The 18,681-nt window shown below is 42.7% G+C and overlaps 1 protein-coding gene across 1 annotated transcript in view; it reads right to left on the bottom strand.

Moving 5' to 3' along the window:
- LOC115102707 (ubiquitin conjugation factor E4 B-like) overlaps window positions 1-17,475 on the bottom strand; it is a 96,676-nt gene extending 79,201 nt beyond the window's left edge. The window contains 3 exon segments of the mRNA XM_065005561.1: window positions 13,574-13,703; window positions 16,174-16,372; window positions 17,179-17,475. Of these exon segments, the coding sequence (XP_064861633.1) occupies window positions 13,574-13,703; window positions 16,174-16,372; window positions 17,179-17,199 (350 nt within the window). The 5' untranslated portion in view covers window positions 17,200-17,475.
- Between the last annotated feature and the right edge of the window lie 1,206 nt (window positions 17,476-18,681).

Raw genomic sequence — 18,681 nt, 5'->3', positions numbered from 1 at the left:
ACTGACATGTGACCTAGTTGTTGTGTGTAGGTACTGACATGTGACCTAGTTGTTGTGTGTAGGTACTGACATGTGACCTAGTTGTTTGTATGTACTGACATGTGACCTAGTTGTTGTGTGTATGTACTGACATGTGACCTAGTTGTTGTGTATGTACTGACATGTGACCTAGTTGTTGTGTGTAGGTACTGACATGTGACCTAGTTGTTGTGTGTAGGTACTGACATGTGACCTAGTTGTTGTGTGTATGTATTGACATGTGACCTAGTTGTTGTGTGTATGTACTGACATGTGACCTAGTTGTTGTGTGTAGGTACTGACATGTGACCTAGTTGTTGTGTGTAGGTACTGACATGTGACCTACTGGTTGTGTGTATGTACTGACATGTGACCTACTGGTTGTGTGTATGTACTGACATGTGACCTACTGGTTGTGTGTATGTACTGACATGTGACCTAGTTGTTGTGTGTAGGTACTGACATGTGACCTAGTTGTTGTGTGTAGGTACTGACATGTGACCTAGTTGTTGTGTGTAGGTACTGACATGTGACCTAGTTGTTGTGTGTAGGTACTGACATGTGACCTACTGGTTGTGTGTATGTACTGACATGTGACCTACTGGTTGTGTGTAGGTACTGAAATGTGACCTAGTTGTTGTGTGTATGTACTGACATGTGACCTACTGGTTGTGTGTAGGTACTGACATGTTGTAACGGTTTTGACTTGAACCAGTCCATCGACAGTGGTGACTCGTTCTCGGAGTTGACTGGCTAGTAGTGGGTTGATGTTCTTCAAGATCAATTTAATGACCTCTTCCTCCTCAATGCCAGGTTTCCACCTTCTGCACAGGGAGTGGTAACCGTATGCAAAGTCACGGATACTCTCTTTCTCTCCTTGTGCCACATCCCACCAGTCTCGAGCTGTCCCATGCAACACATTCCTCAATGTGGCAAGGAGTTCTTCGTCAGTCAGGGGATTGAGGGCAAGAAAGTCACGACATCTTTCTAGATACATTAGCGGATCAGGACTGTCATCTTTTTTCCCAAAGGTGGGAAATTGCAATTTAATGGGCATCGCCCCCACATGACATCTACTCAAATCACCATGAACAAACGAGCTAGGAGGGATTGAGGAAGTAGAGGGGGAGGGAGTTATCGGACCATGAAAATGAACACCATGATGCATGGTGGATTGCATCCTGCAAGGGGTGGCTGTAGCATGGCCTTGTCTTGGCTGTTCAGAGGTGCCAGCTTGGCCCTCAGTGGTCTGAACAGAAGTGGACACCAGAGAAACTCTGTGTAAGGAGTTGTGCCTAATGGAGGCCATGTCCACAGACACGTCATCCAACATTTTAACACAATTAGAGAGTTCTGTCTGCAAGTGGTCTACAGTGTTAACCATGGGAGAAAAAACAGAATTGACGTCCTTGAGGACCTCAGTGTGGTGATGTTCCAGGCGCCATTGGAGAGTGGCAGTGAGTTGGTTTCGTTGGTAGTCAAACTGCCTGTCCATGGCACCAGTAATTTCCCGTCTTCCACTCTCACTGAGCTCTGTCAGCGTGTGGGTTAGAGTGTTCAGTGAGTTTTTGAATTCCATGGCACTCTGTTGTTGAGTCCGACGAATATCAAGGATGTCACCTTGAAGTTGTAGGACTACAACCTCTGGAGATAAACCAGACAATGGAGGAAGGTTGGGTGTCAGAGGGAGGGCTAGCTCAGTACTTCCACACAGATCCATGTCAATAAGTGAGTAACTGGTTAGACCTCCTGTGGCCTGTGGTCCAGACCGAGCATTCAGATTCCCATGGCTCTGGCCCAAATCAACTCTATTATCTCCATTCACATTATGATTTGTGTTGTCAGCTTGATAGTCAGAATGGCCCTGTGTATTCCCATTGACAGGTATGACATGGATGAGCACATTATCTTGGGGTGAATCCATTGTTTTAATTCCACACAAAAGATTTGCTTTGGCTAGTTCTCAATGTTGAGCTGTCCCATCTGGGGTGCCATTTTTTATGTAACGGTTTTGACTTGAGCTTATTATTTATAGGGGTGCCAGGTAGGTTGTGCCTACCAGAGAAAACATTGGTTTCTCCTTTTAGTTTGGGTGGGATTGAGTCCCATCTGGTCCGTCAAGTCTACACCAATACAAAGGACTTATGTAAAAGTCAGGATGGAAATAAACTTTTCATAAACCCTTAAAACATTGGAAAGAACTTCAAAAACAACTATATTCTTTTGCGTGGGTTGTATTAGCAACAACAATGATTACACACACACATATAATAATATAACACAATGAGTTCTGGTTCCTCCAGAAATGTCCTGTACCTCGGGCCTAAAAAGAGTCCAGCCCGGTAAAGGAGTTCAGTGAACTCAAGTGACTTCTGTCACGCAATGTTTGTCCGTTCATTCAGTGTAGCGTAAACCCAGTATTAATCATACAATCAATATAACAATATTTTACCACAGAACTTTAAAGCGTATCAACTTTTACTAAGTCCTCAACTACAACTAACTACATAAATCACAGTATACATCACATCAAAACAAATGAAATACCGTATACAAAAAGGTTGTAGTAAGTCGGTCAGTCAGACAATCCAATCCGCCAATAGATCTCCAGCGGAGAAAGGCCACGAAGAACGGAGAGGTGTAAGTCCACGGACGCAAAGAGTGGATCCGATCCTGGGTAAACTCTATTAGGCTACAAAACACACGGAATAGAGAAGCTTTGGAACTGAGGGTTGAACACATCCTCATTCACGTCTCCATCACAACCCCACTTTTGCGCAGCTGATGCTGGCTATTTAATTGGGAATTAAAGGGAAAGCACCCTATTGGAAGGAGAAGCACTGAGACGGTTCAGAAAAATTCAGGGCCGTCACAATGTGACCTAGTTGTTGTGTGTAGGTACTGACATGTGACCTAGTTGTTGTGTGTAGGTACTGACATGTGACCTAGTTGTTGTGTGTAGGTACTGACATGTGACCTACTGGTTGTGTGTAGGTACTGACATGTGACCTAGTTGTTGTGTGTATGTACTGACATGTGACCTACTGGTTGTGTGTAGGTACTGACATGTGACCTAGTTGTTGTGTGTGTGTACTGACATGTGACCTAGTTGTTGTGTGTAGGTACTGACATTTGACCTAGTTGTTGTGTGTGTGTGTACTGACATGTGACCTAGTTGTTGTGTGTAGGTACTGACATGTGACCTAGTTGTTGTGTGTAGGTACTGACATGTGACCTAGTTGTTGTGTGTAGGTACTGACATGTGACCTAGTTGTTGTGTGTATGTACTGACATGTGACCTAGTTGTTGTGTGTAGGTACTGACATGTGACCTAGTTGTTGTGTGTAGGTACTGACATGTATGTGTAACTGATAGATGCACACACACACACACACGTTTTTAAATGTGCAGTGGGAAAGTAATCAGACCCCTTCCGTTTTCCACAGTTGCAGCCTTATTCTAAAACGGATTAAATAAAATGTTTTTCTTCAATTTACACACAAATGCCCCATAATGACAAAGCAACGGTGAAGCATTGTGGTGGCAGCATCATGCTGTGGGGATATTTTTTAGCGGCAGGGACTGGGAGACTAGTCAGGATCGAGGGAAAGATGAACGGAGCAAAGTACAGAGATCCTTGATGAAAAGCGCTCTGGAACAGGTCAGGACCTCAGACAGGGGCGAAAGTTCACCTTCCAACAGGACAATGACCCTAAGCACACAACAAGACAACGCAGGAGTGGCTTCGGAACAAGTCTCTGAATGTCCTTGAGTGGTCCAGCCAGAGACCAGACTTGAACCAAGTCTAACATCTCTGGAGAGACTTGAAAATAGCTGCACAGCAACGCTACCCATTCAACCTGTCAGAGCATGAGAAGATCTGCAGAGAAGAATGGGAGAAACTCCACAAATACAGGTGTGCCAAGCTTGTAGCATCATACCCAAGAAGACTCTCTGCCGAAGGGTCTTCACAAAGTACTGAGGGTCTGAATACTTATGCAAGTGTGATATTTCAGTTGGTTCTTTTTAATAAATGTGCCACAATTTTAAAAAACATGTTTCGACTTTGTCATTGGAGGGCATTGTGTGTAGACTGAGGGAAAAAAATGATTTAATACATTTTAGAATAAGACTAACAGATGTTCAGCTCAACACAGATAAGATCCAATCCAGCTATCAAATAGCTTTTCCCCGCTTGAGACGGGCGTACCAGCCCCAGGAGTCAGCACTGGGAGTATACCACTAGACAGTGCCCGTCCAGTGGCACCTTACCCCACAGCAGGTGACTCAAGACAGAAGGGTCTCAGGCCATCTTCCACCTTCCTGGGGTTTCCGAAGCCATACGCTGTTGCAGGTGCAAAGAGTCAGGCTAGCCTGGCTCAAACCCACCATCCCCCCTGTCCGAGGCAGTCCCATTCCGCTCCTCTTCTTCCTCCCCCATCAGATTCCATCATGACCACCATCATTGTGGGTAGATCGACGGTGAGAGATTTTGGCCTGCCTACGGTCTGTGGAAGAGAATAATTCTTGCTGGTGTTATTGAAAGGGTTCAGAACATTTTTCCAGCAACATTAAACTGTTTTAGAGACTGAAGGACAGGGTCTGGTAGTGCTCCAGTCCCAGCAACAACAACCTGTTTTAGAGACTGACAGACAGGGTCTAGCAGTGTTCCAGTCCCAGCAACATCAACCTGTTTTAGAGACTGACAGACAGGGTCTGGTAGTGTGCCAGTCCCAGCAACATCAACCTGTTTCAGAGACTGACAGACAGGGTCTGGTAGGGCTCCAGTCCCAGCAACATCAAACTGTTTTAGAGACTGACAGACAGGGTCTGGTAGGGCTCCAGTCCCAGCAACATCAACCTGTTTTAGAGACTGAAGGACAGGGTCTGGTAGTGCTCCAGTTCTCCCTGTCAGAATAAGCAATAGAGGAAAGCATATCAACTCCTGTAGAAATGGAACTATGGTTATTGTGAGTAAACTAATTTATGTTCCTCTAACTCCGCCTTCTAGTGAGTTTATACAACATCCTACCATTCTGATAGATAAGAGTGTCAGAAAAAGTGGTTGTAACATTAATAACATCAATATATTGTTAAGGTTGTTAAGAATTTGGCCCACACTCATTGAATACGGCACTTTTAAAAGGTTGTTAGAGCAATCACTAATAAATCCATTCTTGTGAATGACCTCATTACTGAGTGCAAAGTCGATCGCATGTTTCTCACTGAAACATGGCTGTTAGACTGTAGTGCCGCTATTGAAGCCTCCCATGGGATAACTAGCTTTTCACTCTACTGTATCAGAAAAAAGGAAAAGCCTTTCTGTTTTACTAATCCACTCCGCTATAAGACCATCTCATTTGGCAACTGTGGGTCTTTTGACCATCATGCCATACTGTTTACATGTCAGCCACCAGTGCTGGCTCTATCCCTGTATAGGCCACCAAAGCAGTGGTGGTTGCATATTGTTATATCTATGTTGTTTTATGAAATAGAGAAAGGTTCTTAGGACCCACTCTCTCCCTTTGAGTTAACTGAGAGGAGTATTTTGAAGCGTGGGCTGGCATCTGTTAAAGAGGTGGTTTCCACTTTAGCTTCCTGCAGATAGTCTGAGCGTCAAGGGAAATGGGTTTTTCTACAGACAGCTTGTGCTGACAATGACTTGGTGATAAAAACCTAAAGTTGGCATTCCATAGACAAGATGTGGTTTGTGTGACCCGAGAGAGATAGCCTGGAAGAGTTTAGAACAATGCCTCATCTTCCTGGCATCTGGGAAACTAAGCCAGGTTGAGGGTAAAACACCATCCTTTGTAGATAACCAAGGTGGCTTAAGAGAGTTGGAACTAAGTCTGACTCAGCATTTTTAGGTCCTATACAACATCTGTTTGTTTCATTATCAGTTAGGTTCTAGGCCCAACGTCGACAGTTTCATTATTGCAATAATTAATCGATATTGAATAAAGATGATTCTTTGAAGAAATGACAAAGTCTCTCTCACTTGAATAGAATATTCCACCACATTTCTCTGAACAATTGTCCTTGAGAACTAGGATAAAATTATTCTGTTGGGCGATTTTAATATTCATGTTGACAAAGAGACTGACTCCAAGGCCATTGATTTTATGAATCTTTTGAGCTCTGTGGACTTTATCCAACATGTTACGTGCTTCTACACCTGCATTGCTTGCTGTTTGGGGTTTTAGGCTGGGTTTCTGTACAGCACTTTGAGATATCAGCTGATGTACGAAGGGCTATATAAATCAATTTGATTTGATTTACTGGGCCCATCCCTAACTTCAGCCATACTCTGGACCTGGTTATTACCAAGGAGCTTTCTATTGACATATCCTCAACTGTTGATGTTAGTTTAGCTGATCACCAAGCTTTATTTACTACATTGTTGCCCACAGCCCAAGGTAATACTGAACAAACTATTTAGAAACGCTATCTTACCTCTGAAGTTGCTAAAGAGCTTTTTGTGTGTGTATGAATAATACACCATCACCTTCCTCATGATGATTTAGTTGATAACTTCAATATCAAATTAAGGGCAACCATTGATGCCATAGCTCCAGTAAGGTTGAAAAGGACACATCCAAACAGAGAGCCCTGTATAGGACACCAAAGCACTGCCTTAACTGATTTCTCAGAACTATTGTACATTGTCCTTGAGAACTATGACAAAATCACAGATGAGTGAGGAAACAAAATCAACTAAAAACACATTTCAAAAAGGCAGAACGTCAGTGTTGCAGGTCCATTATGATATTCTGAGCAAGGCAACTTGGCATATAAGGCAATTAGAAATGACAGATGGGCACATTTTTCTAACTTGATCATTAATAAATCAGAATCATTTGAGAGTGCTATTCAACCATAGATGGCCTGATAAATCCTACCCCCACAAGCCTGAACTTTACTCCACATCTAAATGTGATGAGTTTACTGCATATTTCAGAGATAAGATAAAACATTAGGCTGGGTGCCAGTCAAGCAAGACCTGAAGTTTGATGTTATGTGACCTAGCCTACCACGCAAAGGCATAATGGAGTTACTTTCCCTGTTTGAAACATGCTCGCGAAAGTGATATCACAACTTAAACCTTCGACCTGCCTTCTCGATCCTATCACCACCACCTTCAGAACAGCTTTAAATTGCATATTTGAAGAATTGCAAGCTATTGCTAAGCACTCCCTGCTCACAGGCACTTTCCCCACTGCACTAAAAACTGCTATGGTGAAACCCCTGCTGAAGAAAAGTAAAATTGATTATTCAGCTCTTATTAAGTGTCGGCCAATCTCTAAACTTCCATTCTTAAGCTAAATTATGGAGAAATTGGTTTTCAAACAACCAAATGTATTTTTTTTTTTAATTTATTGTGCCCACCACAGCACAGCCTTAGTTAAAGTTGTAAATGACCTTAGAGCCAACAGATGCCAAACAGCTCTCTGTCCTTCTCTTGGATTTAACCTCTAGTGACACCCCATCCCGTCTAGTGACACTAATTAGCATAACGCAACGGATATAAATATCCCTAGAAAATATTCCTATTCATGAAAATCACAAATGAAATATATTGAGACACAGCTTAGCCTTTTGTTAATCACCCTGTCATCTCAGATTTTCAAAATATGCTTTACAGCCAAAGCTAGACAAGCATTTGTGTAAGTTTATCGATAGCCAAGCATAGCATTTTGTCCAGCTAGCAGCAGGTAACTTGGTTACGGAAATCAGAAAAGCAATCAAATTAAATAGTTTACCTTTGATGAGCTTCGGATGTTTTCACTCACAAGACTCGCATTTAGATAGCAAATGTTCCTTTTTTCCAAAAATATTATTTTTGTAGGCGAAATGGCTCCGTTTGTTCTTCACGTTTGGCTGAGAAATCGCCCGGAAATTGCAGTCACGAAAACGGCGAAAAATATTCCAAATTAGCTCCATAATATCGACAGAAACATGGCAAACGTTGTTTATAATCAATCCTCAGGGTGTTTTTCAAATATCAATTCGATAATATATCCATCGGGACAATTCGTTTTTCAGTAGGAACGATTGGAGTAATGGCTACCTCTGTATTTTATGCGAGAGTCACCCTGGGAGCCATCAGGTGACCACTTGCGCAATGTAGCCGCTTACGGGTATTCTTCAACATAAATGCGTAAAACTACATCACAATGCTGTAGACACCTTGGGGAATACGGAGAAAGAGTAATCTGGTTGATAGCCCATTCACTGCTCAATAGGGACTCATTGGAACGCAGCGCTTTCAAAACAGGAGGCACTGTTCCGTTTTAAAAACAGGGAAACTTTAAGTGTTTTTTTCGCTGTCAATTAAAATTCTAAATACTTGTCCCCCGTTTAGTCTTAAAAGGTATTCGACACTGTTGACCATTATGTCCTTCTGGACAGGCTGGAGAGGTGGGTTGACTTCTCCAGTCCAGCTCTAAATTGGTTTAGGACCCATTTAACCGGTCAAGAGTTTTTCCACCATTGGTGTACATAACTCAGAAAATACATAACACATCGCGTTCCACATGGTTCAGTACGGTTCAGTAGGTTACCCATTGGCAGCATTATCAGAAAGCACGGCATTGATTTAACGCTACGCAGATTATACACAACTTTGCATTTGTGTCACCAGAGGATTTTAGCTCCACAAATAAGACTATTAGTGATTTAAATACTTGAATGGCTCACAACTTCCTCGAGCTAAATCAAGACAAGACCAAGGTACTTATTATTGGAGCCAAAGGACAGAGAGAATCTTCACACAGGAATGTGAACAAAATAGCCTGAGGAACATTGCCACGGTGCGGCCGTTTCTATCTCAGGCTGAAAGACTCATCCATGCTTTTATTACAAGCAGGCTTGACTACTGTAATGCTCTTCTGTCTGGTCTACCGCAGAAAGCCATTGGTCAACTGCAAAACATACAGAATTCTGCAGCACGGATAATGACTTTGACCAGACAGAAGTTTTAGAATTGATTTTAATATTTTGTTTTTAAAGCAATCCATGATTGTATACCCCAATAGATGTGTATTTATTAGGGATCGCCATTAGCAGCTAGTCTTCCTGGGGTGCAAACACATTAAGGCACTTACATTACATATCAAACAAAGTCTAACAAAAGCCCCCCCAATGTTATCCATTTCTCTGAATGAATGTCCTCTACAAGCGTGCTGAAAGTTTTGTCAATTTGTTTACTCTAAAAATAGCATAGTATCTGGTCAAACTATTTTTTCCGGAAGTTTTACTAAGGGTTGTAACAGGCTGTTGGGTCGGCTATTTGAGCCAGTAAAGGGGGCTTCACTATTCCTGGGTAGCGGAATGACTTTTGCTCCCCTCCAGGCCTGAGGGTACACACTTTCTAGTAGGCTTAAACTGAAGATATGGCAAATAGGAGGGGCAATATCGTTCACCATTATCCTCAGTAATTTTCCATCCAGATTGTCAGACCTGGTGGCTTGTCATTGTTGATAAACAATAATAGTTTTACCTCTTCCACACTCACTTTACAGAATTCAAAAGAACAATGCTTGTCTTTCATAATTTGGTCAGATTAACAGTACCAGTCAAATTGACACACCTACTCTTTATATCCTACATTGTAGAATAATAGTGAAGACGTCACAACTATACAGAATCATGTAGTAGGCAAAAAAAAGTGTTACATCACAATATACATTTTATATTTCTTCAAAGCAGCCACCCTTCGCCTTGACAGCTTTCTCTCAAGCAGCTTCACCTGGAATGCTTTTCCAACAGTCTTGAAGGAGTTCACACATATGCTGAGCACTTGTTGCCTGCTTTTACTTCAATCTACGGTCCAACTCATCTCATACCATCTCAATTGGGTTGAGTTCGAGTGATCGTGGAGGCCAGGTCATCTGATGCAGCACTCCATCACTCTCCTTCTTGGTCAAATAGCTCTTACACAGGCTGGAGGTGTGTTGGGTCATTGTCCTGTTGAAAAACAAAACGATAGTGGGACTAAGTGCAAATCAGATGGGATGGCATATCGCTGCAGAATGCAGTGGTAGCCATGCTGGTTAAGTGTGCCTTGAATTCTAAATAAAATCAGAGACAGTGTCACCAGCAAAGCACCCCCACACTATCACACCTCCTCCCCCATGATGGGAACCACACATGCAGAGATCATCCGTTCACCTACTCTACGTCTAAAAGACATGGCGGTTAGAATCAAAAATCTTACATGTGGACTCAGACCAAATGTCAGATTTCTATCGGTTTAATGTCCATTGCTCCTCTTTCTTAGCCCAAGCAAGTCTCTAATTATTGGTGTCCTTTAGCAATGGTTTCTTTGCAGAAATTTGACCATGAAGGCCTGATTCAACAGCCTCCTCTGAACAGTTGATGTTGAGATGTATGTTACTGTGAAGCATTTATTTGGGCTGCAATTTCTGAGGCTGGTAACTCTAATGAACGTATCCTCTGCAGCAGAGGTAACTCTGGGTCTTCCTTTCCTGTGGCGGTCCTCATGAGAGCCAGTTTCATCATAGCGCTTGATGGTTTTTGTGACTGCACTTGAAGAAACTTTCAAAGTTGTTGAAATGTTCCGTATTCACACTGACCTTCATGTCTTAAAGTAATGGACTGTCGTTTGTCTTTGCTTATATTTGACCAAATAGGGCCATCTTCTGCATACAACCGCTACCTTGTCACAAATGATTGGCTCAAATGCATTAAGGAAAGAAATTGTACAAAATGCACTTTTAACAAGGCACACTTGTTGATTGAAATGCATTCCTCATGAAGCTGGTTGAGAGAATGCCAAGAGTGTGGAAAGCTGTTAAAGGCAAAGGGTGACTGTGGTACTGTGATACTGTGGTTCACACCTCTTTCTCTAGGTCAGTTCTCTCTGTCTGCATACTGTGGTTCACACTCGTTCTCTCGGTCAGTTCTCTCTGCCTGCATACTGTGGTTCACACCTCTTTCTCTATGTCAGTTCTTCTCTCTGCCTGCATACTGTGGTTCACACCTCTTTCTCTAGGTCAGTTCTTCTCTCTGCCTGCATACTGTGGTTCACACCTCTTTCTCTAGGTCAGTTCTCTCTGCCTGCATACTGTGGTTCACACCTCTTTCTCTAGGTCAGTTCTCTGCCTGCATACTGTGGTTCACACTCGTTCTCTAGGTCAGTTCTCTCTGCCTGCATACTGTGGGTCACACCTCTTTATCTAGGTCAGTTCTCTGCCTGCATACTGTGGTTCACACTCGTTCTCTCGGTCAGTTCTCTCTGCCTGCATACTGTGGTTCACACTCGTTCTCTCGGTCAGTTCTCTCTGCCTGCATACTGTGGTTCACACTCTTTCTCTAGGTCAGTTCTCCTCTCTGCCTGCATACTGTGGTTCACACTCGTTCTCTCAGTCAGTTCTCTCTGCCTTGCATACTGTGGTTCACACTCGTTCTCTAGGTCAGTTCTCCCTGCCTGCATACTGTGGTTCACACTCGTTCTCTCGGTCAGTTCTCTCTGCCTGCATACTGTGGTTCACACCTTTTTCTCTAGGTCAGTTCTCTCTGCCTGCATACGGTGGTCCACACCTCTTTCTCTAGGTCAGTTCTTCTCTCTGTCTGCATACTGTGGTTCACACCTCTTTCTCTAGGTCAGTTCTCTGCCTGCATACTGTGGTTCACACTCGTTCTCTCGGTCAGTTCTCTGCCTGCATACTGTGGTTCACACCTCTTTCTCTAGGTCAGTTCTTCTCTCTGCCTGCATACTGTGGTTCACACCTCTTTCTCTAGGTCAGTTCTTCTCTCTGCCTGCATACTGTGGTTCACACCTCTTTCTCTATGTCAGTTCTTCTCTCTGCCTGCATACTGTGGTTCACACCTCTTTCTCTAGGTCAGTTCTTCTCTCTGCCTGCATACTGTGGTTCACACCTCTTTCTCTAGGTCAGTTCTCTCTGCCTGCATACTGTGGTTCACACCTCTTTCTCTAGGTCAGTTCTCTGCCTGCATACTGTGGTTCACACTCTTTCTCTAGGTCAGTTCTCCTCTCTGCCTGCATACTGTGGTTCACACTCGTTCTCTCAGTCAGTTCTCTCTGCCTTGCATACTGTGGTTCACACTCAGTTCTCTGCCTCATCTAGGTCAGTTCTCTGCCTGCATACTGTGGTTCTACACATACTGTGGTTCACACCTCTTTCTCTAGGTCAGTCTCTCTGCCTGCATACTGTGGTTCACACCTCTTTCTCTAGGTCAGTTCTTCTCTCTGCCTGCATACTGTGGTTCACACCTCTTTCTCTAGGTCAGTTCTCTCTCTGCCTGCATACTGTTGTTCACACCTCTTTCTCTCGGTCAGTTCTCTCTGCCTGCATTCTGTAGTTCACACCTCTTTATATAGGTCAGTTCTCTCTGCCTGCATACTGTGGTTCACATACATAGTCACACGTGCTCCTCTCATCCCCTCTGGACCTGTCAATTCTGAACATCTGACAGTCTTGAATGAAAAGAGATTCATCTGGGATATTTTCGTGGGCCCAAGTTTCAGTGACACATCGAATGTCTGCATTTTCTGATGGAAAAAGCAGTTCAAATTCATCCACTTTGTTTTCCAATGATCTTGAATAACAAACTAGCACAGTGTCAGTCTCTGGGGCATTTCTGGACGTATTTGTGACATCACATAATTCCGTTAGAACTCTGTATTCACGTGAGAGATTGTGTTTTTGATGTATTTTAGGTCTGTTACCTTCTATTGTCAATATTTTCCTCTGTCTGCCCTTACCAGCTGTAATCCCTCTCACCCGGCTTCTTGACGCATTATCCCAAAGGTGCAGTGCCAGTGAAGGTGCATGTTGTTTATATATCCATAGAAAATGAGTATTGAGTATTCCACAACATTTGTACAATTCATTGGTATCAAAGCCATGAAGTATGCAGTGTGACTAAAAAAACATTTCAAACATGAGGTGGACATCGATCCCTCACACGCCAGCAGCATACCACCCTGCATACCACTGCTGGCTTGCTTCTGAAGCTAAGCAGGGTTGGTCCTGGTCAATCCCTGGATGGGAGACCATATGCTGCTGGAAGTGGTGTTGGAGGGCCAGTAGGAGGCACTCTTTCCTCTGGTCTAAAAAAATATCCCAATGCCCCTACACTGCCCTATGTAGGGTGCCGTCTTTCGGAAGGGACGTTAAACGGGTGTCCTGACTCTCTGAGGTCATTAAAGATCCCATGGCACTTATCGTAAGAGTAGGGGTGTTAACCCCGGTGTCCTGGCTAAATTCCCAATCTGGACCTCAAACCGTCACGGTCACCTAATAATCCCCAGTTTACAATTGGCTCATTCCTCCCCCTCTCCCCTGTAACTATCCCCCAGGTCGTTGCTGCAAATGAGAATGTGTTCTCAGTCAACTTACCTGGTAAAGTAACAGATAAATAAAATAAACTTTCTGTATGATTGGCAATAGCATGATATATTTTTGAGTCTACATTTCTTCCACATCCTACCTGATCCACTCAGAACTGAACGGCTTGGCAGTATAGGGGCTAAGGGTCGGTTTTGAAAAGATCGAACCGAGTTGCTCACCTCTTTTCACAGGAGGCAGTGTCAATGTCCATGCTCTGAGATCTGGACAGACTCTGGGTCTCCAGGCTGTTGGAGGGAGAGCTGGAGAGGGAGCTCACACCCTCGCTGCTCTGACTGCGGTATGCCACACCTGAGACAGGAACGACAAGGGGAAAAAAACAAATAAGCAAGGGCAACAAATGACTTAAATGTAATGTAATGCAACAGAATGAGATTATTTTTTTCAAATGGCACCCAATTCCCTGTATAATATAGGCCGTGGTCAAAAGTGGCACACTACAGTGCATTCAAAGCTCTTCACTTTTTCCAATTTGTTACAGTACAACCATGTTATAAATATATATATATATGTCATTGTGTGTTATATATATATATATATATATATATATATTAACACACAATGACAAAGCAAAAACAGGTTTAGAAATGTCAGCAAATGTATTAAATAAAAAAACAGACTTATTACATTTAGATAAGGATTCAGACCCTTCAGTCAGTCCTTTGTTGAAGCACCTTTGGCAGCGATTACAGCCTTGAGTCTTCTTGGGTGTGACCCTACAACCTTGGCACACCTGTATTTGGGGAGTTTCTCCCATTCTTCTCTGCAGATCCTCTCAAGCTCTGTCAGGTTAGATGGAGAGTGTCGCTTCACAGCTATATTCAGGTCTCTCCAGAGATGTTAGATTGGGTTCAAGTCTGGGGCCTGGCTGGGCGACTCAAGGACATTCAGAGACTTGTCCTTAAGCCACTCCAGCATTGTCTTGGCAGTGTGCTTAAGGTCGTTGTCCTGTTGAAAGGTGAACTTTTGGCCCAGTCGGAGGTCCTGAGCATAGTGGAGCAGGTTTTCATCAAGGATATCGCTGTGATATCTCCCAGTTGCTGCCGCTGAAAAAAATCTCCACAGCAAAATGCTGCCACCACCATGCTTCACCGTAGGGATGGAGCCAGGTTTCTTCCAGATGTGATGCTTTGCATTCAGGCCAAAGAGTTCAACCTTGGTTTCATCAGACAAGAGAGTCTTGTCATGGTCCATTTAATTCACTATTTAGCATACACCAATGCCTTTATACCAAGAAATAGCAGTCTGACAAAACTTGCTTGGCTTCCAACGTAGGAGACTGTGTGAAAGCTTGCTAAATAACGCACTATAGAAATTCAGCCAAAAGTGTAGTCGTCTTTAAAAGGGATAGCGCTGTCCTGGCAATTAAGCCCTTTTTTCTACTTCCCCAGAGTCAGATGAACTCATGGATAACATCTTCATGTCTCTGCGTGCAGTTTGAAGCAACTTGTGTGCAATGACTAAGTCCATGGGAACAGTTAGACAGTTAGACAGTTAGCAATGGCTCATGAAACGACCTTCAACTTCCTTCAAGCTACACGCAGAGACAAACAAATGGTATCCATGGGTGCATGACAAGTGTTTCTGGGGTTATCCCTAAGATCTGGTAAACGGCACAAGTCCTCCCTCTACACAAAGGCGGCGATCCTTCCGGATTGAATAACTACTGTCCGATTTACAAGCAATCTTGCCTTGCCAAAATGTTTAGAAATGTAGAAATTTAACTCATACAATTCTTACCGCTTCAGCAGCTACACTTGTCTTGGATGTGCTACATTGTTTAGACCATAAAGAACATTGTGCTGCCTTATTTATTTACCTGTTGAAGGAGTTTGATACTACAGTTGGTCTTGTCTGAAATGGGCCTAGATCAGGCATCTTGCAATTGGTTCAAGAACTAACGGACAGCTTCCTCAATATTATGAAAGGTGTGCCGCTGGGGTCGATTTTAGCCCGAGGACATATGCATTTGCACATTAAAAGGTGACCAAATTGAGCAATATCCCCATTATTAATACTTGGGTATTCTGATTTACGATAAGCTCTTTTAAAGCACACTGAACGGGAGGGGGGAGGGGGGCAGAATTAAGATAAATCCTGTTTCATTAAATGAATCACTTTGAAAAGTAGAAGGAAGATTGTTCAAGCAACACTTCTCCCAGCACTTCATTATGGTGATATAATCTACATACATGCGGCAGCCTCCGTTTTAAAACCTTCGGACTCAAATCTATTATTCAGCATTGCGTTTTATCACTTGGGACAATTTTCATACACATCACTGCATTTTATCTAGTTATATTGGCTTGGAGTCTCTGACTAACAGAAGGGCCCAGCATTGATACTTTTTGGCATATAAAGCAGTTATTTTCAGACCCGCTCTCTGCACTGGCTGGTTCTGGCGGTCCCACGGGTCTCCACTGAGCTGGGGGGAAATACTTTTAGTTTTCATGCCTCCAGCATGGCTTTCATATAGCCTTCAGGCCACCTTGAAGCTGAACTTGCTGGTCCCAATTGGACAGTTTAGATCAATTTTGAGGGATGTAATAGTATGTTTTGAGTCATTTTTTGTATTTATTATATTGATGTTGAATTGTGTGTTCACAGAGAGCTCCCTTGAGAATGAGACCCTGGTCTCAATGGTGACCCCTCTTCTAAATAAAAGTTAAATCATATAAAAAAATATTGGACTCTGGGTAAGTAGAAAAAGGGCATAATTGCCCAAATCCACACTATCCCTTTAAACATAATCTGCTCATACCTGAGGCGCCCATAAGAGAGGTGACACTCTGGACATTGAGTCCCAGTGCGTGTGAGGCAGCTGGTGGAAAGGGCTGGGGTGTGGCCCCTGAGGTCCCAGGAAGGGGCCCAGGGGGGGTCTCTCTCTGTGGGGACGTCAGGGGAGTGCTGGGCTGGGATGTTTGTCCTCCTGCCAGTCTTGCCAGTCTCCTCCTGCGGATCTGCAATGAACAGAAGAAAGTTAGACTGAATCATCATTAACTATCTACCAGTATAACAGACCAAATACGAGACACTCAGGGCTTTTTTTAGAAACCATAATGATTAAATCAGTGTGATACATATTTAGTATACATAAAACATGTCGATTAAATCATGGTTAACGTTACAGTATTAATACTAACAAATAGCTAGCTGGATAGGCAATTGTAATATTGACGTTTTTAGATCGTACATAACTATCTAGCCAGCTAGATTGAAATGAATAAGGTTTATGCTAATTTATCTTCACTAACGTTACCATTACAGCAAACAGCTATAACACCGGCTAGCAGGTGAAACAGTCATAAATCTAGCCACCACTGATATTGACGATAACATTTATTTTGGTATTGTTGGTCTACAACATCTGTTGGAAGAATAAAATGGCATCTAGCTAGTTACAGAACTAGTTAGATACCTAATCGGCACGCAGCTAAACTGGCTTGCACATGGTGGCCTTCTGTGTTAGTTAATATGTTTTCTAGCTAGATTGGGTGGGCTAACTAGCTAAATATCCATTAATAGACGTCTAGGTATCCAACCCCGTATTGTTGTTGTTAGCTAACAATTACATCTGCGGCTCCTTAATGCGTAACGTTACAGACTCAGCTAGTTAGCCAATCTAATATCACCTAGTTAGCTAACGTTAGGTTTGAAAAGATAACATGGACTTGCACAGATAATCACGACAACAAGCAGTAACTTCAGTTGACACATATTGGATCAAACGAATTGTAGTTTTACCAACATTTAGACGTTACCTTACCTCGTTGGCACTCAACTCCATCGTTTTTCCTTTACTTTCAGCTAGCTTTAGCTTACCTATTGTGCCAGCCAACTAGCTAGCTTTCCGTTTAATATACACAAATGTACAAATAGCAGTTTGTATTGATTGTCATAAATTTAAAGGGGAAAGACAGAGTTTCCTACAAAATGTGTGTTATCTATTCAAATGCTACGGAGAATGAAACAAACATAAAAGTATTATCAATCAAAACACGAAGGTGGCCATTTTTATCAGGCGTCATGTGACTGGGGATAGAGAGGAAGGGGCAAAGCAAGAGGGTGTACTCCGCCCAAAAGCTGTACACTAAAATAAGACCACGAAGTGAGGAATCAATGCGTTTTTTTACTTTACATTTTCTACGTGAGGCACTGAGGCTTATTTGACCGAATAGAAGTTTCGTAATGTTTAGGTTGTTATGAATGCACTGATATAAGTGGACGCACGTGGCATTTCGGCAACATAAAAAAACAACTTCGTATCGGAGTTGTGCCTGTTCTTCACTGTGAGAATCTGCCCGCTCCATTGGCAAGAACTGTCCCACCTGATCTCGCCTACTCCCGCTTGCCTTCTATCTTTGAGGACATGTTTTTTTATGATTAGAGGGGTACCCGAATATCTTGTCAATTATAATAAATCATCTTTGGTCACACTGAATAATCACTGTTACACTGAATTGTGAAAACTGTAATTGTGGGGGTTGAATTATATTTTGCAAATTGTATTTGGTCGACTGGTAGCCTAGAGGTTAGAGAGGCGGGTCAGTGTTCCGGGTCGCCGGTTCAAATGCCCAAGACGCTTCAGTTCTCCCCTACAATTGCTCCATGTGCGCCCTTGCTTCAACCTCTCTGTTAAGGCCTATGCATTTCTTTTCGGAGCGATGGGACAAAGCACAACACAAGTTTCCATGTGTGTACGTTGGAAAATAAGGTAATCTTCCTCTAATCTTGAAATCCTGCCCTGCTATATATTCTAAATTACGTTAATTGGATAGAAGAGTGAACTGAAAATTACAACAAAATATGTATTATTGCTCCCATTTAGCAAAACAACTTTTCTAAAGCTTTAAAACTGGCAGCAATTATGTTAAAATTAATACAACATTTAGAGGACACCAACAGACCACTTCGACTTCAACATTCTGAGTAAAGGATACAGAATTTTTTTTCTATTTGACTGTGATTTGTTGTTTATCTAACTGAGTTGAATGCACTGACTGTAAGTCACTGTCGATAAGAGTGTCTGCTGAATGACCTAAATGTAAATGTTGAAAAAAATAACACCTGCCAAGCATGCTGGGTATTGTGCTAATGAGCCATTCCCCAAACAAGTACACATTTGGTGGGTGCGGACCAGATCCAAACGAATCATAGGTGTGAACATCACAGTACAGTATGGCACAGTTTAGTACAGTAGAGCACAGTATAACATAGAAGAGTACAATACAGTACAATATGGTACGTTATGGTATGGTACAGGACAGGA

Source organism: Oncorhynchus nerka, linkage group LG20 (assembly GCF_034236695.1).
Source record: "Oncorhynchus nerka isolate Pitt River linkage group LG20, Oner_Uvic_2.0, whole genome shotgun sequence".
Classification (NCBI taxonomy): Eukaryota; Metazoa; Chordata; class Actinopteri; order Salmoniformes; family Salmonidae; genus Oncorhynchus; species Oncorhynchus nerka.
This window is presented reverse-complemented; position numbering and strand designations above follow the sequence as displayed.